Genomic DNA, 26,250 nt, shown 5'->3' with positions numbered 1-26,250 from the left:
CATTTCCAATTTACTGCATGTAATAATACTGCTAAAACAACTTCTTCTCCAGCTTCTAGAACAAGCGTGGGTGAAATTACCATGATGACCCAGTAAAGCCTATAAAGCACAACGTCTCAGGTTTCATAAACAGTTGGAATTTTTCCAATTGCCCAAACAGTGAAAGAGTTACAGCCATCCAAACTGCATATGCACAAGGTGTGTCAGCAATGACACGTCAGGTTTTAAAGAGTTAAACTAGCATCATAAACAAATTGAACATATTTATTGCTAACAGCTACACTCCTGTTAAAAGAATAGAAGATACTACACAGTGTAAACATGGCCCTGCCACAACTTTTTAGAGGCCTGTTGCTTCAATATTTCATCAAAATTAATATAGCCATATTAATTCAAATTAATTCATACAAACTCAAACTGATAGGAATTGATATAGAGTATTATGAATATTTAATTATTTAACCCATTTTTGCTGTTAATGTGGCTACTTCAGCTGCTTCTGCCGCCACAACAATGCTAGCAGACTGTTAGTATTATTACTAAATATTGTTGTGATGTTATCATTATCATTATTAGAATAATTATTATTTTCCCTCTCACCCCCCCTCCCTCTCTCACTTTCACCCCCCCCCCTTCCCCTTTTCCCTATCACCCCTAATCAATCTATATTGTTTAGCTGTTCTATACATTTATTATCTTTTCATTGTAAGATGATGTTGTCATTGTTGTTGTTTGTCATTATCTTTGTTGTTGCTGTTTGTTTATTTGTTTGATTTTTTTTTTTCTTTATTTGGTGTTGGGGGGGTTTTCTGTCCGTTATGTCTTGTTAACTGTATCACCAAAATAACTAACTAACTAACTAACTAACTAACTAACTAACTAACTAACTAACTGACTAAATTAATAAATTAATAAATTAATAAATTAAAAATGAATAAATAAATACATACATACATACATACATACATACATACATACATACATACTTACATACATACATACATACATACATACATACATGCATAGACACATCAAAATTACCTTTTTAATTATTATTACGATTTCGAAATTGACATATTTCCCATGCTCTATTTACATTATACACAGTGTACAAACTTTTGTGGAATTAGAGGTGTATACCACGCACATAAGGATATTTATTTCTACTCCTTTGACTAATCATGACAAACTTTTTAAGAATATCTAAAAGTTGAAGTCAGATCAGATCCGTGTGCCTTCTGTTTCCTCTGTGGAAAACTGCACCTGTCTTCTCTGTAACCCTACCGTCACATTTTAGCAGCTAGAATGCAGTTAAATTCCCAGTAAGTGGCTCAAACCCCATCATGTGCTTTATTCTGGTTTCTGCCGTCGGCGTGTTTTTCCATGTGGCCTTCACGGCCCCTCGGTCACTGTGGACTTTATCCTGCTGGTCTCGCAGATCAGAGCTGTTCACGGCCGCAGATCTCTCCCACATTTCAGCCGCTGCTCACAGGCCATGAGGACGGCTGTCTGAAGACGCTTTCAGTCGTGTTTACAGCACATTAGCTTTCGTTTGTTCTCCACGTTTCGCTGCTGGAAGGTTTACTGGCATTCCCTGAAGCAGATACCGGTGAGTTTAAGTTTGTAGTTTTGATCACCAGATTAACACATGCGCAAAAGCTGTTTTTATTGACGCGAAAACAGCAATATAGACAGTATGTGTTCTTTTGTCCTAAAGGGAAGTGACTATTTATGTTTTTTAAAAACATTCGAACATACACTGAAACCACACTGTAAAAAATGACTGTAGAATTAACACCAAAAAGATGTAAAACTGCAACATTAAAAAAAAGAAAAAAGAAACTGTGACAACACAATGCAAAGTTGTTTATTTGAAAAGATTTTTGTGTTAACGATTGAATCAAATATAGCTGTAGTTTTTAAAGAAGAGTATGTGAACAAAACCAGATTTGTATGAAGAAATGATGTATTTCTATTGTTTTTAGAAAATAAAACTGTAAATTGAAAAACAGTGTGGTGCTGTTTAAATTGTAAGACCATAATGTTGAAATAACAGCATATTTTCTATAGATAGATAGATAGATATTTTAGTAAGTTATTTTTTTTTAAAAAGTAAACATTTATCAATGTAACATTTTAAACTTATAAATGAATGGGTTGGTAGAGTTGGTAGAGTGGCTCATCCAGTAACCAAAGGGTTGGTGGTTTGAATCCTGGCTCAAACTGTCCTTATGTCAAAGTGTCCATGGAAGACACTGAACCCTAAATTATTCCCAGTTGGACCTGGTGGTTTTGGAAAAAGCTTTGGACACCATGAAGGTGGAGAAAATATGCTAAATAAGTGCAGTCCATTTAAAGCCAATGTTAAATCTACAGGGGTTGGACAAAATAATGGAAACACCTTAAAAAATCAACAAAATATAATTTAATATGGTGTAGTTCCGCCTTTTTCGGCAATTACAGCCTCAATTCTCCGAGGTATTGATTCATACAACTTGTGAATTGTTTCCAAAGGAATTTTAAGCCATTCTTCAGTTAGAATACCCTCCAACTCTTTTAGAGACGATGGCGGTGGAAATCGGCGTCTTACTTGAATCTCTAAAACTGACCATAAATGCTCAATAATGTTGAGGTCTGGGGACTGTGCCGGCCATACGAGATGCTCAACTTCATTAGAATGTTCCTCATGCCATTCTTTAACAATTCTAGCTGTATGGATTGGAGCATTATCATCTTGAGGTGAAGGTGTTTCCATTATTTTGTCCAACCCCTGTACATGTTTAAACTGTTAAATCTACATGTTACTCTGTAAATATGTTTACAGTTGGATGTGTTTTTTACAGTACTGTTCTGGAAACCACAGCTGCCAGTTTTTTTCCGTAAAAACAAAAGGATTTTTTTTTACAGTGCACCCATAAGACCTGTTATATTAAGTGGACAGGATGATGATTGTAATGAACAATGTTGTGAATGGAAGGTACATTCACAAACTCCCTGCAGACATCCTGATCTGCTGGCATGTTGTCCCCTGCCAGAGAAAAATTGGCTCCAGTTTCATGTCTGAGAGATTTCATCCTCAGGAATGCTAATGCAGAAAACCTCCAATCCTGCTTGATGCTAATTCCTGTGGTTTACTGCATAAGTGCTTGAAGGACGTCAAAAAAGACTTTAAGGGGCTTATGAACACGCTTCTGTATTCTGTAGTGTGAAACTGCAGAGGTGACGCCAAGAAATTAAGAAAAATTAAGGAAAGATTTAGATTTGTTTGGGCAACACATGCAGTCACTCATTACTTTAATCAATAGGACCTGAACAACTCTTTACACACAGGATTTGTAACAGTAAAGTCTCAGTTTTAGACTGTTTAAATAATATAATATTACATTTCATTAAGAACTGAAAAAAAAATTTGTTATTGATAAAACCCCTGATTAAAAAATGTCTAATTTCTCAGCCTGAAACCAAAAAACATAACTTTTAAGATCAACTGGAAAGTAAAATCATCCCTTATGGAAGCCAAATTTCCCACAACATACCAGCCCTAGTACAATGCTAAAGATATCTGAAAACAGCATCATTAGTATGATTTTTAGAGAATTACCGAGTGTGATCTTCACTTTAGACTTTGAAGGCGTACTTTTTGTGACATAACATCTTGACACGATATGTCAGAGAAGGCCATAATTAAAAGAAATTTCAACCCATGTCAACAAAATCAATTTTTTTTTTTTTTTTTTTTTTTTTTTTTGGATATGTTTCCTAACCTTCACCTTTGAGTCAGAATGCCCAGATCTTCACCATGTGTTGTCACTGTCATCAGGAAGTAAAAAAAAAACAAACAAACAGGGGGACTTGTCCAAAAAAATGGACACTAGACCATTAACCCTTTCATGCATGAATTATGAGAACCTTAATCAAGAGTTTTTTTTCCTGAGTGTTTCTGTTCCTCTTTAGGCTTAAAAACAATTGAAACATTTTTATGAACGTAATTTTCATGGAGTTACAAAAATGTCCACTCAGCTGGACACCATGTGTTTAATTTCAGAAGCAAAGAAACATATTTACTGATATACTGCATCAAAACTAGGAAATAAAAACATGTTTAATGCTGTTAATCTGATGTTTTCTCACATTTTAACATACCTGCATGGAGATAATATGCAAAAAAAACTGTTACAATCTCATAAACATTACCAATTTTTTACACTCAAACATGTAACTGCAGATCAGGTTTATCTAGAACAGCAAATTTACAGTAATGGTATGAATTACAGCGTATGGGATGATGCATAAGTGTCCATAAGCGACTGATATGAAACTAAAACAACTAAACCCATAAGAGAACACCTTTGAACAGCTGTCCACTGCAGTGACCACTGTGCATGAAAGGGTTAACAGACAGTTAGACATATACCTGCATGGTCTTGTATTGAATGTGATATTTATATTTAATAGCACTATATTTAGAGGTAGACTGATATATCGGGCCAATATATTGATTTTTTTTCAATATCGGCCATCAGCCTTAATTTTTTTTTTTCTTTGAATGCCAATATTTGATCAGTAGTAAAAATGTTCTAAGATATTTGATCAGTGTGGGCAGCACTTGAAGTTTAATAAAGGTTAAAAGAGTACTATGTGTACGTGTATTAACAATTTCATTTATGTTGCTGCATAAAAATCTGAATTATCTGAGTGTTTCAATTGTATTTTATGGTCAATATGCTTTAAAAAAAAAAAAAAAAAAAATCAGCCTTAAATTTTGGCCTCAGAAATTGGCTGTAGATATCAGCTAACCAAATTTGTAGAAACCTGCATCGGCCTTAGAAAAACCCATTCTGGTCGACCTCTAACTATAATGTATCAATAACAATTCACTTTGCTTGTCTTTCAGTCATCAGTTGATCGACTCTTAGTTGGAACTCTGCCTCCTCTAGTTATTAGTCACTTGTGAATCATTCCATAACAATGTGCAGTATCTTGCAAAGGTAAACATGGGGAAATGTGTGTTTTCTAAAGGTTAAAGGTCATGTCTGATGATTACAGTTGATTAAAAAATGAAGAAGTTACCATAAATGTAAGGTATCTGTGATAAGCTCACTTTGGATGGTAAACATGTATATATATGTACAGTCCTGTGTAAAAGTCTTCAGCTCCATCAGCTTTGTTTGACCAAAGTTCTAATGACTGTAGGTGTTCATTTCTCAGTCTGTATCAATATATGTGCAACACAGGAAATATGTAACCAAGATTATAAACAAAATAAAAAAGAGAAAATACTATAAGCTAACTCAAGTATTAAGAAAAACTCAGGCACACAGTGAAGGACGTTTGGCTTTATGTAACTCAATTAGGGATGTAACGATTACCAGTATAACGATAAACCACAGTAAGATTGCAGATGGTTAGTATGAACGTTTAAATTCTAATTATCATGATAACCATGTTTGATTACCGCACTTTTCCAGAGAAAACTCCCATGTAAAGATATGTTTTTATGTCAAATATTTGAGTATAGTTTTTTTTAATTTTTTACAATTTTAATTGTATATACCTAATATTTGGAACCAACGTTCACTTTTACAGTCTTTGAAAAGGTTCATTAAGCATCTGTGTGATATTTATGCAATAAATTATATATATTTTTCAAATCAGATTTTATATTTTTTTGTGTTTTTTGTCCCTTTGTGTTGATATAGTTAGGTTAAAGGTGAAAATGAAAAAAAAAAAAAAAATAGACAGATGAGATAAAATGAAGTTGTGCTGAAAAAACAGATCCCAAACATGGGTATAGTAAACATTTATTTATATAGTATATAAAGGCAAAATCAAAAGGACTGAAAAATGGACAAAATAGGCTCAGACCACTAAGGGTTAATATTTGAACGTTTGTGCAAAAGAAGGGACATTGTGCCAATTATTTTATTTTATTTTTTTTATTTTTTTTTTATTTTTAATACAACTTGGTTAAATTATTTCAGTGTGTGTATTAGTACTTTTTGAACATTTTGAGCACAGTTTCAACAATACCATAATAATAATGATAACCATGATCATTTTAGTCACAATAACCATGATATGAAATTTTCATATTGTTACATCCCTAAACTCAAAATTATTTAATAAAACTCTTGATCCAGAGAGTTAAAGACATGATGAATCCACATGGAGGTCAGATTAACTGCTGACCTCCACCTCTAAACGGAGCCCTACTAAGGATTTTTTTGTGTTTTCCTAATGTGCACATATTTCCTGCATTTTTTCCTTGTACAGAAGCCTAAGAAGTAAAGATTCATGCTCATACCAACACTAGAAGAACAACAAAGCTAAAGACGTCTGCTGTGAGAATAAGACTGGACATGTGCTAGACTGGATCATATGGGTTGTTGTTATATGTTGTTGTTATCCCTCATCTATTGTTTTTTTGTCCGTGGTTTAGATGAACACAGTCAGCTGACTGGACAGAGCAGCTGTAGCGTCATCTGGAGGCGTGCCAGTGATGGGCCGGAAGCTGGATCTGTCGGGTCTTACGGACCATGAGGCGGAGCATGTGCTGCAGGTGGTGCAGAGGGACATGAGGCTACGCAAGACGGAGGAGGAGCGACTCAGGTGGGTTCAGACGTCTGAGGTGAATACAGGAGTGAAGAGGTCACCAGTCATGAGTCCAGCACTAGCAGGATGCCCTTAGTACACAGGTGTCAAACATGCGGTCCGGGGGCCAAATCCAGCCCACCAAAGGGTCCAATCTGGCCTGCAGGATGAAATTTGTGAAATGCAAAAATTACACTGAAGATATTAACAATCAATGGTGTCAAAATCCTTTTAATTCAGGTTCCACATACACACACATACAGTCCAATTAGATTTCAAGTGGGTCAGAACCAGTAAAATATTATCATAATAACCTATAAATAATGACAACACCACATTCTCTCTGTTTTTTTGGTGTAAAAAAGTAAAATTACATGAAAATGTTTACATTACCAAACTAGACTTTTACAAAAAATGGGAATAACCCGAATGAAAATGAACAAATGGAAATGTCTTAAGAAAAGTAAATGCAATTTGACCAATATTCTGCCTGTTACTAAATGTTTTGTGTGATTGTAACGCACATGTGTAAATGATAAACTGATAAACCGAGGCAGAATATTGTTAAAATTGCACTTGTTTTTCTTAAGACAATTCAAGTTGTTCATGTTATTCAGATTTTTATGGGAACTTTGTAGATGTAAAACTGATCATAATATAATTCTACTTTTTTCTGTTATTATTTTACTGGTCCGGCCCACTTCAGATCAAATTGGGCTGAATGTGGAACTGAACTAAAATGAGTTTGACAGCCCTGTCTTAGTAGAAGTTGATCATGAGGCCATCTTTAAAGACAAAATAATAATAGCTGATATGACCCCCCCTCCCCAAATATAAAAAAATGAACATAATGCATGAAATTACCTGTTTTGGTACATGAAAGTGTCTTTGAATACTTAGAAAAGTGCTGTATGAATCTGTTATTAGTGTCATTATTAGAAACCAACCGTCTATATTATAAAAGCCTAGTGGCCTCTGTGTTCGTGCATGTGTGTGTGTGTGTGTGTGTGTGTGTGTGTGTGCGTGTGTGTGCGTGTGTGTGTGTGTGTGTGTCTGGGGATTCACACAAAATCCAAAAAGAGCTGACTGCTGTAGTTCGGCATACTTATGGATTTTTGGTCAAGGAAGACAGTAGTGAAAACAACAAGTCGATAGGACCAATATTTTGGGAGATATTAGTAATTTTAGAATACATTAGCTTTACAATCATGTCTAGAGGTTAACAGATATGGGTTTTTCTAAGGCCAAGGCCGATTTTCGCCAGAAATTTGTGATGTTAAAATGGGGTTATGAGCCAAAAAAGGCTGGGAATAGAATAGAATAGAATAGAATAGAATAGAATAGTCTTTATTGTCATCGTCCAGTACAGACAATGAAATTATAATAATGGATTGGATTTATATAGCGCCTTTCTAGACACCCAAAGTGCTTTACATTAATGACCCATTATTCATTTGCTCTCACATTCTCCCTCTGGTGGTGGTAAACTACATCTGTATCCACAGCTGCCCTGGGGCAGACTGGCAGAAGCGTGGCTGCCAATTTGTGCCTACGGCCCCTCCGACCACCACCAAACATTCATACACCAGTGTGAGTGGCACTGGAGGCAAGGAGGGTGAAGTGTCTTGCCCAAGGACACAATGGACTGACTAGGACAGAGTGGGATTCAAACCGCCAACCCTTCGGTTATTGGACGACCCGCTCTACCACCTGAGCCACAGCCGCCCCCAAATTGAATTCAAAACCTTTAAAGTGCATTTAAAAACATAAATAAATAATATAAAAATAACACCCACCAACTGAACCAACAAGTATAAGAACATTATAAAAAAAAACTGTCAGATTTAACATAAAACTAAAATTATTTGTGTACTGAGTTCGGTACACAAATAGCATTAGCATAAAAACTGTTCCTGAGTCTGTTTGTTTTTGTTTTGAACACTCTGTACCGCCTGCCTGATGGCAGCAGTTGGAACAGGTGATGACCAGGGTGAGAGGGGTTTCAAAGTATTTTCTGTGCCTTCCTGAGGCAACGAGAGCTGTGCAGTTCACTGAGGGAAGGGAAGGCAGAGGACAGCCCATGATTTTCTGGTGATGACTGAAACACTGAACTAACCCCAAAACATAGTTTGGACTCTTTGTGCTATTTTACCTCAAAGTCAGTCTATTGTCTTAAAAGCCTAATATTAGATGTGGGCCACAACCAACTCTAATTTCTACCAGTAGTTTATAAAAGGTCCAAAAACTCACTGAATCTGTCTGTTTCTAACTCATAGTGAGACCAGAAACTGTATTAAAACAGAGTTTCAGTTCTTTATTGTAACAGAGTTTGTTTGTTTTTTTTTATTAATGCCAGGTTCAACTATTTAATTTATCCTGAGTTGAAAAGGAAGATGTAGATGTAAGACGGAGTATTGTGTGTATTATTGAGTGTTATCCGTGTAGTGATTTTCCGTGGTTTTGTGGGAATCATTTTAAAGCTTTTTGTCCGACCTCAGCCGAGGTTTCCCATCCTGCCTCTGTGGCCTGAAGCCTGCTGCTCCAAACACCGCACAGGAAGTGACTGCCCTTTCCTGTTGTGCTCAGATCAACATCCTCAAAAAAATTCGACAAATTTAATCAAACAGTACAAACAATACAGTCGCGCAATCCCCCCTGACTGACTGGGTGGGTTTGGACCAGGTCTGTGGTGTGTGTTGACCTCACATGGGGAACATAATAGACGGAAATGATCATCTGCTTGTCAAACATAAGTGGTAGTCAAGTGTTGAGAATAGCTGGATTATGTAATCTTTAGAGGCTTACTTTCTTGTTTTTTTCTTTTATCCTTCCTTAATGTTTCTTTACTTCTCTGGCCACATCCTGATGAAGCAATTAGGGAACCCAAACAACAGATAAGGAGGTAATTTTTAAGGATCACACATGCCTGATAATACGTAATGGCTGTAATTTCCTTCAGAATTAGAAGAAAAATGCACTAATGTTGAATTTGGCCATGCAGCTGCAAAAATCCAAATCTTACCAAGTGTATTTTTCTCTTTTCTAGTCAAAATATCTCATTACACTTAAAATAAGACATAATCACCGAAAGAGTAACTTTTCAGTGAGATATAAGAACTGATTTTTACACAATAGTACTTGAAAATCTTATTTCAAGAAATCTTACCAAGATAATTTTCACTTGTTGAATTGGCAGATTTTTTGCTTGAATTAGGCAAAAAAAAAAAATCTTGAATTAAGTGAAAAACAATACGATCGAAATAGTTTTTATAAACCCATTTTTCATGGAGTTACAAAAATGTCCACTCAGATGGACAACATGCATTTAATTTTTGAAGCAAAGAAACGTATTTACTGATAAACTGTGTGAAAACTATGAAAAAAAAAACATTTTTACTGCAGCTAATCTGATGATTTCTCACATTTTAACATACACTAATACTAGTCATTACTCACTTCATGGAGATAATATGCAAAAAAAAAACCACACAAACATTTTAAATACAGTTTAATAACAATAACAAGCAATTGATTTTCACTCAAACTTGTTTGTGCAGATCAGGTTTATCCAGAACAGTAAAGTTACACTAATGGCGTGAATTGCAGGATATGGGATAGTGCATGCACTGCAAAAATCTGAATCTCACCAAGTGTAATTTTCTCATTTCTCATCAAAATATCTCATCACACTTAAAATAAGGCAGAATCACCTAAAGAGTAACTTTTTTTTTTTTATGCTTAATTCAAACAAAAAAATCTGCTAGTGGAACAAGTGAAAATTATCTTGGTAAGATTTCTTGAAATCAGATTTTGCAGATCTATTGTCTAAAAATAAGTTCTTTTATCTCACTGAAAAGTTCCTCTTTAAGTGATTATGTCTGATTTTAAATGTAAAGAGATATATGGACTAGAAATGAGAAAAATACACTTGGTAAGATTTAGATTTTTGCAGTGTGTGCGTCCACTTATTTCACTGATATGGAACTAAAACAATAAAATCCATGAATATACAAGAGATCAGCTGTCCACTGTAGTGACCACTATGCATGAAAGGGTTAAAGAGAAACATAAGAAAAAACTATAAATGAGCCAACAGTGCTAATTTTCATGTGTTGTCCCTGATGTTACATGTCAGCTTAAAACAGAAACAGGAAAAAAAGAAAGAAAATGTTGCAAATAATGCAAACTATTATTAAGATAGTGGCAAAAGTAGTAGTAAATGCAATACAATGTAAAAAGTGCTAAATCATGCTTTATTTAAGTATGAAATAAATACCAAATAAATAAGAATATATGCTACAGTGTTGAGGCACCAGGAGGCAGCTCCAGTTATATTCACTGTTCACACATGGTTGTTTATAAGCCACAGCTTCATCATGTTAAAATGACTTAACAGTACATTTTAAGATCTGTATTTCTTTTTTTTTTTTTTTTTTTTTAATCAAAACTTGCAACTTTCAGGGTGTATTGGAGCTTGGAAGTTGTTGGAAGTTGTTGTTCTTCCACATAGATAAGGAAACTTTCACAGTACAATACACAGAGAAGAGAAGGAAGGACAATGATAGAATCCTGACACCACTAAAAATATGGAAATATTCACCTGTATTCCAACAGAGTAGTTCCAGAGAGCCAGACTAACCAGATTAACTAAACAGGGTTTGTACTGTCACCTGTGAGAATAAACCCAAAAGTGTCACATGGCAAGTGACAATGTAGGATTAATAAAAGAGTTTAGGGAAGTAAATATTACCAGGAGTGAAAGTTTAGAAGGGACACAGGTAATGAAAACAACATTGAATTTTGCTGCTGTTTACTTGTGTTTTAGCTACATTTCATCCAGGAAAGAATATATTAATTCTCATTGATTTACTGTGAAAAAAATTACTGAAATAACTGGACTGATATTATTTTGCTGCTGTCACCTGAAATCTTGCATGGATGATAAGTGTGTGAAGTGTTTTCCCACATAAATTGCTTTCACCTTTAGTGCAAACACACAAAGAAAAGAAAGCTGATGTTGAGATGATGGTTTAATATAATTTACAGTTTGGAGCCAGCAGGGGGCGTGCTGAACAAAGCTAAGACTGTAAACCAGGGCTGTCAAACTCATTGTAGTTCAGGGGCCACATACATCCCATAAAGTGGGCCAGAACAGTAGTTTAACCCTTTCATGCATACTGGTCACTCCAGTGGACAGTTCTTCTCCAGCTGTTCTCTTGTATATTCATGGGTTTTGTTGTTTTAGTTCCATATCAGCCAACATAGTGCACACTTATGCATCATCCCATAATACACTGTAATTCCTACCATTACTGTAACTTTGCAGATCAGGTGGATAAACCTGATCTGCAGTAACATGTGTTAAATCAATTGCTAATCGTTATTAGACTGTAATCAACAGTTTTCTTAATCAAAAAGTTGTTTTTTTTTTGCATATTGTCTGCATGAAGTGAGTAATAACTAGTACTAGAGTATGTTAAAATGTGAGAAAACATCAGATTAGCTGCATGAAAAATGTTTTTATTTCATAGTTTTCATGCAGTTTATCACTTTCTGATGACAGGTTTTAAATACATGTTTTTTTGCTTCAAACATTGGTGTCCAGCTGAGTGGACATTTTTGGAACTCCATGAAAAATAGGTTCATAAAAAAATTTCAGTCGCATTGTTTTTTTCATGCCTAAAGAGGAATAAAAACACTCAGGAAAAAAACTCAACTAAGGTTCTCATAATTCATGCATGAAAGGGTTAAAAGTAGGGTAGGAGATCCTGGAAAAACAGTTTGAGCAAGTTACAGTTTGAAAAGACACACTTCAAAAGTCCAAACCCCTTTCTTCAGACTTCCACTCCTCCATTGTATTGATTGAACTCGCAGAGGGGGGAGGGACAAATGGCAGTTGAATTTGATAGACAGATCACCATTCAATCATTTGGATGGGCCTGTTAAAATGATTGGATGGTGTTTTTTCAGTCCTGTCCGTTCCACAGGTGACTAAAATTTTTTTATTTTTGTGTAAGAGCATTTAATTAATTGGTTGCAATGTGAAGTGTGACGGGGATTTTAAGCAATATAGTAAAAAATGCTCAAGGAAAACATCTACCCTACCTTTAATAACAGTAAAAAACTAAAATTACATTATGAAAATGTTTATATCTACTAACTATCTTTTAAAAATGTGAATAACATGAACAACCTTGAACAACCTGAAATTTATTGAGAAAAATAAGAGCAACTCTAGTCATATTCTGCCTCAGTTTATCATTTATACATGTGCATTACAGCGTACAGATCACAGTGGATCTGCAAAGACACAAAAATAGTAACAGGCACAATATTGTGAAAATTGCACTTATTTCAAGTTCATATTTGTTCAGGTTATTCAGATTTTTTGTGAATGTAATTTTACTTTTTTACACTAAAACAAAGACAAAATTTGTAGCTGTCATTATTTATAGCAGGGGTTTCAAACTCATTTTAGTTCATGGTCCAGATTCAGTCAAATTAGATCTGCAGTGGGCCGAACCAGTAATATAATAACAGAATAATATATAAATAATGTTAACTTCAAACTTTTTTCTCTGTTTTAGAGCAAAAAAAGTTAATTTACATTATGAAAAGGTTTACATCTACAAACTATCCTTTCAAAAGATGTGAATAACATGAACAAACTGAAAAAATAAGTGTAATTTTAACAATATTCTGCCTCAGTTTATCATCTCCACATGTACATTATAACTTACAGATTACAGTGGATCTACAAACACACAAAACATTTAATAACAGGCAGAATATTGTTAAAATTGTACTTACTTCTCTTAAGACATTTCAGGTTATTCACATTTTTTGCAAAATTATACTTTGTTTTAGTGTAAATACATGAAAATATTTACATTTACAAAGAGAAAAATGTGGAGTTGTCATTATTTATGTTATTATGATAGTATTTTACTGGTCCTGCCCACTTCAGATTGAATTGGTCTGAATGTGGAACCTGAAATAAAAGGATTGTTAATATCTTAGTGTAATTTTTGTATTTCACAAATTCATCCCATGGGCCGGACTGGACCCTTTGGTGGACCGGATTTGACACCTGTGATTTATAGGTTCTTATGTTTTTATTTTCCTGGTCCAACCCACTGTAGATCATGGTGTGTATGTGGCCCCTGAACTGAAATGATTTTGACAGCCTTGACTGTTAATATTTCAGTGTCATTTCTGCATTTCACAAATTCACCCCACGAGTCGGATTGGAGCTTTTGGCTTTTGGCTGGTTTTGGCCCACAGGACTGAACATTGGATCTAATAGTTGCCAACTCCTTCTTTTATTCCAGACTGAATAAATACTCTCAGGTGAGTCGGTGTAATCCTGTTTATATAGTGAGATTACTGAAGGAATACCAAGCACTTGTTGTTGTAATCTCTAAAATAAGCCTGTACTTAGTGGTGATAAAGGGAGGATTTTCCGCGCATGCTTTACTCACATGAACACACCTTCAGAAGTTTGGCAGAATTTGGTTTCTGATTTCACTCGACTGAATGCATATGGGTGCTTCTATGAAACTGGTCCCTAAAAACAGGACAGAGGGGCTACAGATTAAAAAAAAACAGATGTAGACGAATGTTATGAAGCAAGTTTGGACGCACTTTGAGTCTATTTTAAAGATACATATTTACTGAGATAAAAGAGAAACTTTTTCAGATAAAACACATTTAAAATCCGCATGTAACACTTAAAAAGGACATGAAAATTACGCACTACTATTTTTTCGAATATCTTTTTATTCTCTCACAGGTACATTTCAGGAATCTCATTTTTGGTTTGAAAAAAATGGTATGTAAGGCAATTTTTGAAGGTTACAATTGTTAAGATCTAATAATTAATAGGTGAATAATTTATTTTCTACTCTACAGTAAATTAATTTGGTTGGTTATGTTTTCTGCTTTTTTTTTTGGTTTAGTTTCAGTTCTTTATGTTGTTGCTTGTTTGTTTGGTTGGTTGTTTGCATTTTTGTTTTTTCTTTTTCCTATATTGAATGCTGGGTATCTTAATTTGTTCTGTAGGACAGGCAGTAATAGAAGCATTCTGCTTCTGCCTGGGCCTTTTCAGTCATTAACCTGTTGGTAATGTTTGTAGTGTTGACACTGGTTGGATTATGTGATGACTGAATAAAGAATTTCATCATCATCATCATCATCATCAATTATGCAAGAGTGTTTCACAAAAATGACCACTGTTGCAAAATCACTCGCGATTTATATGTGTTTAAATGGGCAGGTTCTGTATGTAACGATGGGTTACACACGAAAACTGGAATCAAGGTTATTATCGTTAACAAAAACTAACGAAATAACAAAAACTAGAATTGTAAAAACATTTTCGTTAACTGAAATAAATAAAAACTATAATTAAAAGAAAAAACGATAACTAACTGAAACTGTATTGTGTGTTTACAAAAGTAACTAAAACAGATGAAAATTATGGATAAAATTCCCTTCATTTTCATCTTTTTCATTGTCGGATTGATATGAAATAGATTTATTTCCCTCAAGCAATTTTAGCTGCTGGCACCATATGATATTTAACGGTCCGTCAGTTCTCGTCACTTGTCGATTAGTCGTCTTCTGGTCTCCACTCTTTCTGGAAACATGGAGACTAAAGTTGGGAGAAACAGCAGAGTCCTGTCTGGGATTTATTTGAATACGACAGTGAAGAAGATGAAAGATAAGACAAAACTAAAACTAAACTAAAACTAATCATTTAGAAAATAACAAAAACTAATAAAAACTTGCAAACCTGCTCTAAAAACGAATTAAAACTAACTGAATTAGAGAAAAAAAAAAATCAGAACTAAATAAAACTAAACTAGAATGAAAAATCCAAAACCAAAATCCAAACTATTAGAACCTTGCCTGGAATGAGACTGCAGATTCATGAAAAACCTGCATGCCTGGATTAGAAAGAACACTAGGATCATCAAATTTAACACATTGTCTGTGTTTATAGTGGTACACTGCAAAAATCTGAACCTTACCAAGTGTATTTTTTTCATGTCTAGTCAAAATATCTCATCACATTTAAAATAAGACATAATCACCTAAAGAGCAACTTTTCAGTGAGATATAAGAGCTGATTTTCAGACAATAGCTTTTAAAAATCTTATTTCAACAAATCTTACCAAAGTAAATGTCACTTGTTCCATTGGCAGATTTCTTTTTTTTTTTTTTTTTTTTGCTTGAATTGAGCAAAAAAAATTTGAATTAAACAAAAACAAAAACAAAATCAAAAAAATGTGCCAATGGAACAAGTGAAAATTATCTTGGTAAGAGTTCTTGAAATAAGATTTTCAAGAGTTATTGTGTAAAAAGAAGTTCTTCTATCTCACTGAAAAGTTCCTCTTTAGGTGATTCTGTCTTATTTTAAGTGTGATGAGATATTTTGACTAGAAATGAAAAAATACACTTGGTAAGGTTTAGATTTTTGCAGTGCATATAAGACCATTTCAAGCCATGTTTTCAAAAATAAAATGCACTGACACCCAGGTAGCTTTTCCTGTCCTAATATTGGTCCTATTTTTGGCCCCAGTATTTTATTAAAAATTCATTAACCCTTTCATGCATAGTGTTCACTCCAGTGGACAGGTCTTCTCCAGCTGTTCTCTTGTATATTCACAGATTTTGTTGTTTTAGTTCCACAGTGGACACTTCTGCACCATCCCATAATAATACACTGACATTCATACCATTACTGTAACTTTGCTGTTCTTAATAAACCTGATCTGCTCTAATATGTTCAAGTGTAAATCAATAGTTAATTGTTAGACTGTAATTAGCAGATTTTTTTAAAAAACAAAAAATCTTTTTTTTCATATTATCTTCATGAACTAGGAAGATTATTACTGTTATTAATTATTTAAGGAGAAGGAGTGGGATTTTATAAGTTATGCTTCTTCTCACTCCTTTTCGAATATGTATTATATCTTATGTTTAAGTGTTTTGTTTATTTATTTTCTTCTGTTTTGACATTCACATTCGAAATAAGTACATCAATCAATCTAATCAATCAATCAAGTGAGTCATAACTAGTATTAGAGTTTGTTAAAATGTGAGAAAACATCAGATTAGCTGCATTAAAAATGTTTTTATGTCATTGTTTTCATATCACTTTCTGATATTGGGTTTTAAATACATGTTCTGTGCTTCAAGAATAAAATGCATGGTGTAGCCAAATGGACATTTTTGTAAATCCATGAAAAAAAAACAAAACTCAGTTGCATTGTTTTGTCATGCCTAATGAGGAATAAAAACACTGAAGAAAAGATCTCGACAAAGGTTCTAATAATTCATGCATGAAAGGGTTAATTTTGGGATGGCTCAGAGCAAAGGTATAATTTTTTTGCATTTATCTGAGGTCATCATTAGGTACATCCTGGGGGGAAATATGTCTAAATTTGTCTTTTATTATTGGGTTTAAAAAGCAGGAAAACTGCCAGATACCAAAATGAACCCAGTTTCATTGAAGCATCCGTATTTATTGGCTTCTTATATCAAACTGATTCATGATGAACTTAGTGTAAAATGATGAAGTACTGCTGTTGTTATTGTACAGCTGACAGCCGTGGTTGATCCTCTTGTAAGTAAGATGGAACCTTTTTTTTTTTTTTTGGTCAGAAGCCACAGGAGATGGTTCATTATATAGCAGGATTTTGAGCTTTAGTTTCCGGATGCATTTTCCCTGCAGTGCAGCCCACGCACACACATGCATGGGCTGGCAGGATGAGAGGGAACACACACATGCAGAGCCCCGGCATGGAGGGGGAGCTTGGCATTTTAATCACCAAGTGTGTGCAAGTGGAGTTAAGTTCAGTTACAGCAGAATAAAAAAAAAAAGATACATGACATTACACTGACTGATGTGGACAGTAGTCTGTAATGTACAAAAAGGATCCAATTAATGTATGTCTTTGCAAAAAACTGTTATATTTTATTTAAAATATGAGGGAAGTAAACTAGTCATTACACTGGATTACAAAAAAATGTTTTTTGCAAGTTGTCTAGGTTTTTTCAACTGAATTAGGACCATTTTGCACCGCTAAATCCAAAAATGACATCTGTTTTTCTCAATCAGGTCAGGGTGTTTTTGCTAATTTGATTTTGAAAAATTTGATCTTCTCACAAAATTGATTACATTTTTGTGACTTTATCAGTTGATTTTTTTATATAGTTCTCACCCAAAATAGGTTTTAAGAGAAAAAAAATCATTTTCTAACAGGATTCCTGTTAGGTACAATGGTGTATTCACCACAGATGTAGCAGAATACGTCAGGCTTATTTTTGCAAGATCTTCTAGTCGAAGCCATTTCATTCACCTGTAATATTAAAAAAAAAAAACATTAATCATAAATTGGCAAAAGTAAAATCTTCAGAACTTGTTTATTGCAAGAAATATGAAAGAATTTTGTATCATATGATGTGAAAATGCCCATAAATGTAAGCAAAAATGTTAAAAAGCCAATATGTAGCATAGATCAGAAAGTTGACCTGATTGAGCAAAATTAATGTGATTTTTGGATTCAGCACACCAAAATTATCCTAAATCAGCTCAAAAAACTGAAACAATAAATGTGTTGTTGACCAGTGTTATCAAATATCAATAGGTCTAAGTTACCTTCAGTAAACATCATTTTCCTGCAGTAAAATAATACATATCTCTCATTGCAGCCTGTGTTTGTTTTGTCTGTTCAGGGATTATTAGTTAAGGCAGTGGTTCTCAAACTTTTTACAGTGGACTACCCCCTGAAATATAGTTTTTTAGCTAAGTACTTCCAACTTTCACTTTAGCGTTTTTGATTTAAAAAATTAGGCAAAATGTGTTTCTGTGCCAAAGGTGTCTGTTTATATTTTCAAAACTTTACAAACAAACAACCTATATTTAACAGTAATATATAAAAGATAGCAAAAAAAAATTGTAAGTACATTTTTGTGTGCAAAATATAAACTGAAAAGTGCCCTCTTTCATTTATAAGAAAAATGAATAAAAAATTAATTAATAAAAAAATTAATAAAAAAATAAAATAAATAATAATAATAATAATAATAATAATAATAATAATAATAATAATGGATTAGTTTTCTATAGCGCTTTTTAAGGTACCCAAAGTGTTTTACATTATTGATCCATCATTCATTCACTCTCACATTCACACTCTGACCCTTTAAATTAAATTAACCATCACATCAGACATGTTTTGCTTCCTTCTGACCTCTATCTACTGTTGAAATGACGCAATAGCAATGAATCAACAAGGACAACTGCCTGAAGGACATGTTCTGGTGTCCTATCTGTTTTACCCACTTTGGATTTATTTTATAAATAGGTGAGTTTGACTCAGTAAAGTGCATAATTATGTCTAAAAAATAATTTTGGACCATGTTCAGTGATGCAAGACTCAGTTGCTGAAGCACAACAGTAATATCAGGCATCTCCAAAATGGCTCCCTTTTAGCGTAAGAATGTCTGTAATACTAAGTCTGTAACTCTTATGTATTACCAGCAACATGATTTACTCAACTAGAAGAAATACTTATGATCAGAACAACAAACATCAGTAAATCAGACATGTTTAGGTGATCAGCTGGATGTTCCATTCACTTCTGCATGGAATGTGTAATTTTTAAACCTTCTTAGTTTGCCTTCAAATTGAACATCTTGCCCTCCTCGTAGATTCTACATATTTTTTGTATAAATATAGCATGTTTGTCAAGCAATAGAATCTACAACATAGGCAAGAATGTTCTTTTAGATTTGAAAAGTCCAGTTTAATGATTTTGCCGTATTTTCCACCATGATATTCAAATGAGTTCAGGTCAAAGGTCATGTTTCTTTCTCTCTGTCTGTTTTTAAATCCCTTCTTCAAACCCATGTTTTCTCCTTGGCTTTTGAAACCATGTGAGATGTTTGAATGTATTATGTGTATTCTATTGTTTTATTTGGTATTGGTTTATTGTTCTTATTTTTTGTTGTTTTTAAATTGTACAGCTTTTTATGTCTTTTAATCTATTTTTGTGTTTTATTCTTTTATTTTGGTTTTATTTATTTTGTACAGCACTGTTTTCTTTTTTTGTACAGATCTACGTCTTTTAATCTATTCTGGTATTTTATTCTTTTATTTCGGCTTTATTTATTCTTCTGTACAGCACTGTTTTCTTTTTTTTGTACAGTTCTATGTCTTTTAATCTATTTTTGTATTTTATTCTTTTATTTTGGTTATTTTTCTTCTTCTGTATAGCACTTTGGTCCACTGTGGTTATTTCAAAGTGCTTTACAAATAAAATTGGATTGGATTGGCTTAGATGTTTGGTCATTATATGAAGCTGGACATGTATTAAAGGCACTATTTAAGTATTATATGCATGAATGATATATAAGTCGATAAAATTGCATAAGAGCTTTGATGGGACATTTAGGAAATATTGCTGGTGTAAGGTGATGGTAAATGGGGGTCAGTTCAGCTGAAGGTTTAGATCAGGGCTGTCCAACATGCGGCCCGGGGGCCAAATGTGGCCCGCCAAAGGGTCCAGTTTGGCCCCTGGGATGTTTTTGCCAAGTGCAAAAATTCCACAATCTTGAATTGAATTAAGCAAAAAAAAAAAATTAGCTTGATTAAGGAAAAAAATCTTGAATTAAGCCCAAAAAAAAAAAAAATCTTCAATTAAGTAAAAAAAATCTTCAATTAAATAAAAAAAAAATAAATCTTCAATTAAGTAAAAAAAAATCTTCAGTTAAGCCAAAAAAAATCTTCAATTATGTGAAAAAAATCTTCAATTAAGCCAAAAAAAAAAATCTAGAATTAACAACTCAATTTTTTTCTTTGTTTTAGTGCAAAAAATAACATGAAATTCTGAAAATATTTACATTTACAAACTATCCTGTAACACTAAAATGTGAATAACCTGAACAAATATGAACAACCTGAAATGTCTAAAGAAAATTCAGCACAATTTTAACAATTTTTCTTCCTGTTCCTCAGTGTTTAGTGTCTTTGTAGATCTGATCCATAATGCACATGGACAAATGAGAAGTTGAGGAATAATATTGTTAAAATTGCACTAAATTTTCTTACGTTTTTTAATTTAAATTTCAGTTTTTTCAGTTTTTTTTTGTTTTTTTTTGGATAGTTTATAAGAGTACGTTTTTTCATAATTTAATTGGGTTTTTTTTTTTCACTAAAACAAAGACAAAAATTTGGAGCTGTCATTATTTATATATTTTTCTGTTATTATTTTTCTGGTCCGGCCCACTGCAGATCAAATTTAGCTGAATCTGGAACTGAACTAAAATGAGTTTGACACCCGTGGTTTAGAGTGTTGGAGAATATCAATATATGGCATCATAAGATGGGATCAAAAATTCACCTCTTTCTGAGTAAGTCTATGAAAGTGGAGCAGGGAGGGACAGAAAGGAGACCAACCCTTTAGAAATGAAATGATAAACAGGTCATCAAATGATTCACACAAATAGCATCACATCATCTTATCGCCAACACAGTGAGGATTATCACAGCAGACGCAGCTCAAATATCTCCTCTTGCGCTTTTTATGCTTGAAGCTAAAAATCGTTTGTAGATGAATATGAGAGAGGACAGAGCTGCCCTTCGGACACTCCACACTGCAGTGGGGGGTAGATGTCCCGCATGGATTTAGAAGATAATAGTGTTTTTGCATGTGCATCTCAGTATCATGTGCAGTTGAGTCGGAGGTGTGTGCTGCTGAGTGCACATGTTTGTGTAGCGTATGTCTTGTGAGTATCTACTGCAGTGGTTTCCAACCTTTTTTTGGCTCGTGACCCCATTTTAACATCATAAATTTCTGGTGACCCCAGACATTCAAAACAGAGTCATTTCTGGTGGTAAGAGAACTTTAACCCTTTCATGCACCAATTATGAGAACCTTAATCAAAATTTTTTCCTGAGTGTTTTTATTCCTCTTTACATATGAAAAAAACAATGCGATTGAAAAATGTCTTCTGAAAAATAAATAAATAAATGAACAAAAATCCAAAAAAAAAATACAGGGTGGGGAAGCAAAATTTACAATATTTTGAGGCAGGGATTGAAAGACAGTGTATGACCAATTAGTTTATTGAAAGTCATGAGAATTTATTTGCCACAAGAAAATTGACATAATAGAAAATGTTTTTATTCTGTGTGTCCTCCTTCTTTCTCAATAACTGCCTTCACACACTTCCTGAAACTTGCGCAAGTGTTCCTCAAATATTCAGGTGACAACTTCTCCCATTCTTCTTTAATAGTATCTTCCAGACTTTCTCCTAATAGTTTTGCTCATAGTCATTCTCTTCTTTACATTATAAACAGTCTTTATGGACACTCCAACTATTTTTGAAATCTCCTTTGGTGTGACGAGTGCATTCAGCAAATCACACACTCTTTGACGTTTGCTTTCCTGATTACTCATATGGGCAAAAGTTTGTGAAAAGGTATGGATAATAGTGTTAGGTATGATTATGACATCAATATATGTTTGGTTTCAAAACAACTAACGTAGTGCCTGCTGAGAAAAAACAACGAAATGTTCATTGTAAATTTTGCTTCCCCACCCTGTACATAAAAAAATAATAATAATGAAAAACAAAAATTCTTATGAACCTATTTTTCGTTAAGTTGCAAAAATGTCCACTCAGCTGGACACCACATGTTTAATTTTTGATGCACAGAAATATGAATTTAGTGATAAATTGTGTGAAAACTATGGGGAGGGCTTGTGATTCTGGGGGTTTATGCTCAGGAGAGATCTACATAATGTTACCAATTCATGTCAGAAAAGATATGTAGTGTCTTAAAACTTCAATAAAGATATGTGTAAAAAAAAAAAAAAAAAAAAAAAAAAAAAAAAAAAAAAAAAGAACAACAAAATCCATGAATATACAAGAGAACAGCTAAAGAATAGCTGTCAACTGTAGTGACCAGTATGCATGAAAGGGTTAAATCCACTGGATCATGAATCAGGAAATATTACAAATGGTATACATGTAATAATGTAATGCAGTTTGTCACTACAATTTGTTACATTTACAGTTGAATTTTTTTTTTTTTTAATGTTTATTTCAGTTAAATACAAAATACAAAACACATACATATTAAAAAAAAACAACAAAACAAAACACCTACATATTAAAAAACAAACAAACAAACATAAAATTAACACATTTTGTAACTGAAAAAGGAAGAAGCTGAAGCCAGAGGCTTATTTCTGCTTCTCCTATTTACATCCTTAGTCCATATCCACACCTTAAGTTGCAGCAGATAAATACTTAAACTTAAATTATACTACATTCAGTGTAATAAGTTATTTTGTAATCATACTACTTTCATAGCCCTTCATAATTTGACCAATTAAATTCTTTTTGAAACTCAACAGTGAGCTACACAATTTCACTTCATCCTTCAGTTCGTTCCATAGCTTGACACCAATAACTGAAACACTGTGATATTTAATGTTTGTTCTTACTTTACATTTTTCAAACAGAAACATCCCTCTTAAATTATAATGTCCTTCTCTTAACTTAAAGATTTTCTGTTTATGTAGGTATTTATTTACTGTTTTACGGATTAGGATCTTTGAATTTATTTTACTTTCATTTCTCTTTAATTCAACTGATAGCTTTCCATGTTATACTCTTAAAAGATTTTCCTAATCCTTTTACCCCTGAGAAATATTTCAATGAAACGGGCTGCTTGGGCTGTAGAAGTATGATAAAAGCTGCTCTGAGTATGTGCTTGTGTTCCTTTTCTTCACTGGTTTTGCTTTACTGTGTGTTTTAGGGACAAAATAGGGTGGAATAACAGAAAAGGACAAGAGAGGAATTGAAGTTTTGCAGGTTTTTACTAAACAAGGCACTCAGATGTACATCAATAAGAGACTGTAGTAGTAGTTTTTGTTTTTGGGGCTCTTTTTTAAATTTTAAAAAAAAATTTTTATAAATCAGTCCAGCTGCTTTTTGGCACCTGGTTGAACTCCAAAAAGCAGTTGCATGGTCAAAACTAAAATAAATAAATAAATAAATAAATGAATGAAAATCACCACAACTCCACCGGTAACAATAAAAAAAAAAAAAAAAAAAACGCCACGGAACATGGTGTAAATTTTTTTTTTTTTTTCACTGCTCCGAGTTTTGCCCTCATTAGACAGGTGGTGGGGGGTGTTTTGAGCATGCTCAGATGTCTATGAAAAAAACAAAGTCTCTTCTATCAGCATGTTTTGAAAATTTTCTCATTGTGCAAACAGTTGAATTTTTATGAATATTTAAAATAATCATACATACAAAACGCTCACCTCAGACACATCAGGGGCTAAAGGGTTAATTACCTGGTTCTGTAAGCAGTCGGACTGTACAATCCCCTCTCCTGTCCAAATCAGAAGACTATAAAGCAGTGGTTTCCAACCTTTTTTGGCTCTTGACCAAATTTTAACATCACAAATTTCTGGCGACTCCAGACATTCAAAATGGAGCCTTTTTTTTTGGGGGGGGGGGCTAAAATTAATTTGTTTTTGATCATGTAATAGTTTGCTATACAATGTTGCAAATAAACGTTAATTTTAGAGGACATTTAGTCTATATAATGTATATTATTATGGACAGAGGCAGTAAATCCAGGTGTAGATTACTGCACAAAGTGAGAATTAGATTTTCCTCGGTCAGGATATGTACAGTCAGTCCAGCTGTGATTTACAAGGCTGACAATTAATACTGAACAAACAAGAACTGAAACTATGAATTATGAAAGAGCTGCAGCATCTGAAACTGACCACAATGAACATTTGAGAATAAACAGAACCACAGTGCTGCAGTTTCAGCTTCACAGTTTGTCATGTTGTTAACATGTTTTTTTGTTGGAAGTTCCAGGAATAAATCCGTATTCTTTTAGGTCTCATTTTTATAAATTTATTTTTGACTTGATTTAACCACAAACAAAATATAACTCAGCGCTGAGGATCCACACCAAGCAGAAAAATGGATCCATATATTGAACGCACATCACTTTTATAATCCTTGTAAACTGATCTTCAAACTGTGGAATGACCCCCTTGTGTTAGGTGGGCTGGGTCACAAAAAGTGGGCTGGTGTCATCTGACGCTAAAGTCAAGCAGATGTGATACCTCAACTCTTTGTAAAACCCTATTACACAGGTGTCAAACATGCGGCCCGGGGGCCAAATCCAGCCCGTCAAAGGGTCCAGTCTGGCCCTTGGGATGAATTTGTGAAATGCAAAAATTACACTGAAGATATTAACAATCGTTTTAGTTCAGGTTCCACATTCAGACCAATTCAATCTCAAGTGGGCAGGACCAGTCAAATACTATCATAATAACATAGAAATAAAGACAACTCCAATTTTTTTTCTTTGTAAATGTTAATATTTTCATGTATTTACACCAAAACAAAGAATAATTTCACAAAAAATGTGAATAACCTGAAATGTCTTAAGAGAAGTAAATACAATATTAACAATTTTCTGCCTGTTATTATAATGTTTTGTGTCTTTGTAGATCCACTGTGATCTGTACGTTATAATGTACATGTGTAAATGATAAACTGAGTCTGAATATCATTAAAATTACACTTATTTTTTCAGTTTGTTCATGTTATTCACATCTTTTGAAAGGATAGTTTGTAGATGTAAGCCTTTTCATAATGTAAATTAACTTTTTTTGCTCTAAAACATAGAGAAAAGTTTAGAGTTGATATTATTTATATATTATTCTGTTATTATTTTACTGGTTCGGCCCACTGCAGATCAAATTTAGCTGAATGTGGAACTGAACTAAAATGAGTTTGACACTCCTGCTCTATAATGACAGTGTGTTTACATCTTATTTGCTGTGATTTATAATCCTATGTGGGCATGTGTATTTAAAAGTGTGCCTAAGGTAAACCCTAAGTCCTGTGTTCATAAATCTGTCCATTTGGTATGTTGACCAAGATGTGACCCATACTATCCTAAGGTCTTTACCACTCACTAGTGAAACAAAGGAATTACCTTAAAACATGAACTACTACTGACCAATATGTGATTAAACTTAAGACTTCAACTATCTAAGTTAAAATAATATTTCAATGTCTTTTATGTGTTGTGATTGTCTCTATCAACTCACCATATATTTTTTATTAGTACGTTTTTTTTTTATTTTTATCAATTACTAGAAATTTCAGGTGACCCCATTTGAATTCCAGGCGACCCCATGTGGGGTCCTGACCCCAAGGTTGAAAAACACTGCTTTAATGTGACTGCGTACACTGCATGTGAGTGTAAATGTCTCTGAGTTATTTATACCCTCCACTGAGCTCAGTAATGGAGTGTGGCGGTGCTGTGGTGAGAGGGCAGCCGTCCCTCCATCAGACGGGCATCTGAGGCACGCCGTTAAAATTTAATAGTTTGAGAGTAACAGAAAGTATGATCTGAAGGTTAGAGCTGACTGAAGTGCATGAGTGCATGATGAGGTTTAGACATTTTTAGGTTAATTTAGGACAGTCCTCTAGGTTATATGATCACTAACAGACCAAGGTTATTATCATTAAGGAAAACTAACGAAATGACAAAAACTAGAATTGAAAAAACATTATCGTTAACTGAAATAAATAAAA

At 33.7% G+C, this 26,250-nt stretch overlaps 1 protein-coding gene and 1 long non-coding RNA gene across 4 annotated transcripts in view; one reads left to right on the top strand and one right to left on the bottom strand.

The window, feature by feature from the left end:
• Positions 1–709: 709 nt before the first annotated feature.
• On the bottom strand, positions 710–25,770 carry LOC115437037 (uncharacterized). Its single transcript, XR_003937903.1, has 3 exons — positions 25,761–25,770; positions 15,362–15,376; positions 710–851 (listed from the first exon to the last, which is right to left on the bottom strand). It is a non-coding gene; the product is annotated as an uncharacterized LOC115437037 (long non-coding RNA).
• Positions 1,394–26,250, top strand: part of myripa (myosin VIIA and Rab interacting protein a) — a 71,543-nt gene continuing 46,686 nt past the window's right edge. The window contains exons 1-2 of one of the 3 annotated variants that reach the window (XM_030160095.1): positions 1,394–1,609; positions 6,440–6,609. In XM_030160095.1, coding sequence (XP_030015955.1) covers positions 6,500–6,609 — 110 coding nt within the window. In that variant the 5' untranslated portion in view covers positions 1,394–1,609; positions 6,440–6,499. The remainder of the gene's footprint in view (positions 1,610–6,439; positions 6,610–26,250) is intronic. The other 2 variants (XM_030160093.1, XM_030160094.1) reach the window with 2 other exon arrangements.

This window comes from Sphaeramia orbicularis, chromosome 17 (genome assembly GCF_902148855.1).
Source record: "Sphaeramia orbicularis chromosome 17, fSphaOr1.1, whole genome shotgun sequence".
NCBI lineage: Eukaryota > Metazoa > Chordata > Actinopteri > Kurtiformes > Apogonidae > Sphaeramia > Sphaeramia orbicularis.
The sequence above is the reverse complement of the archived record's forward strand: the minus strand, read 5'-3'. Positions and strand labels throughout refer to the sequence as shown.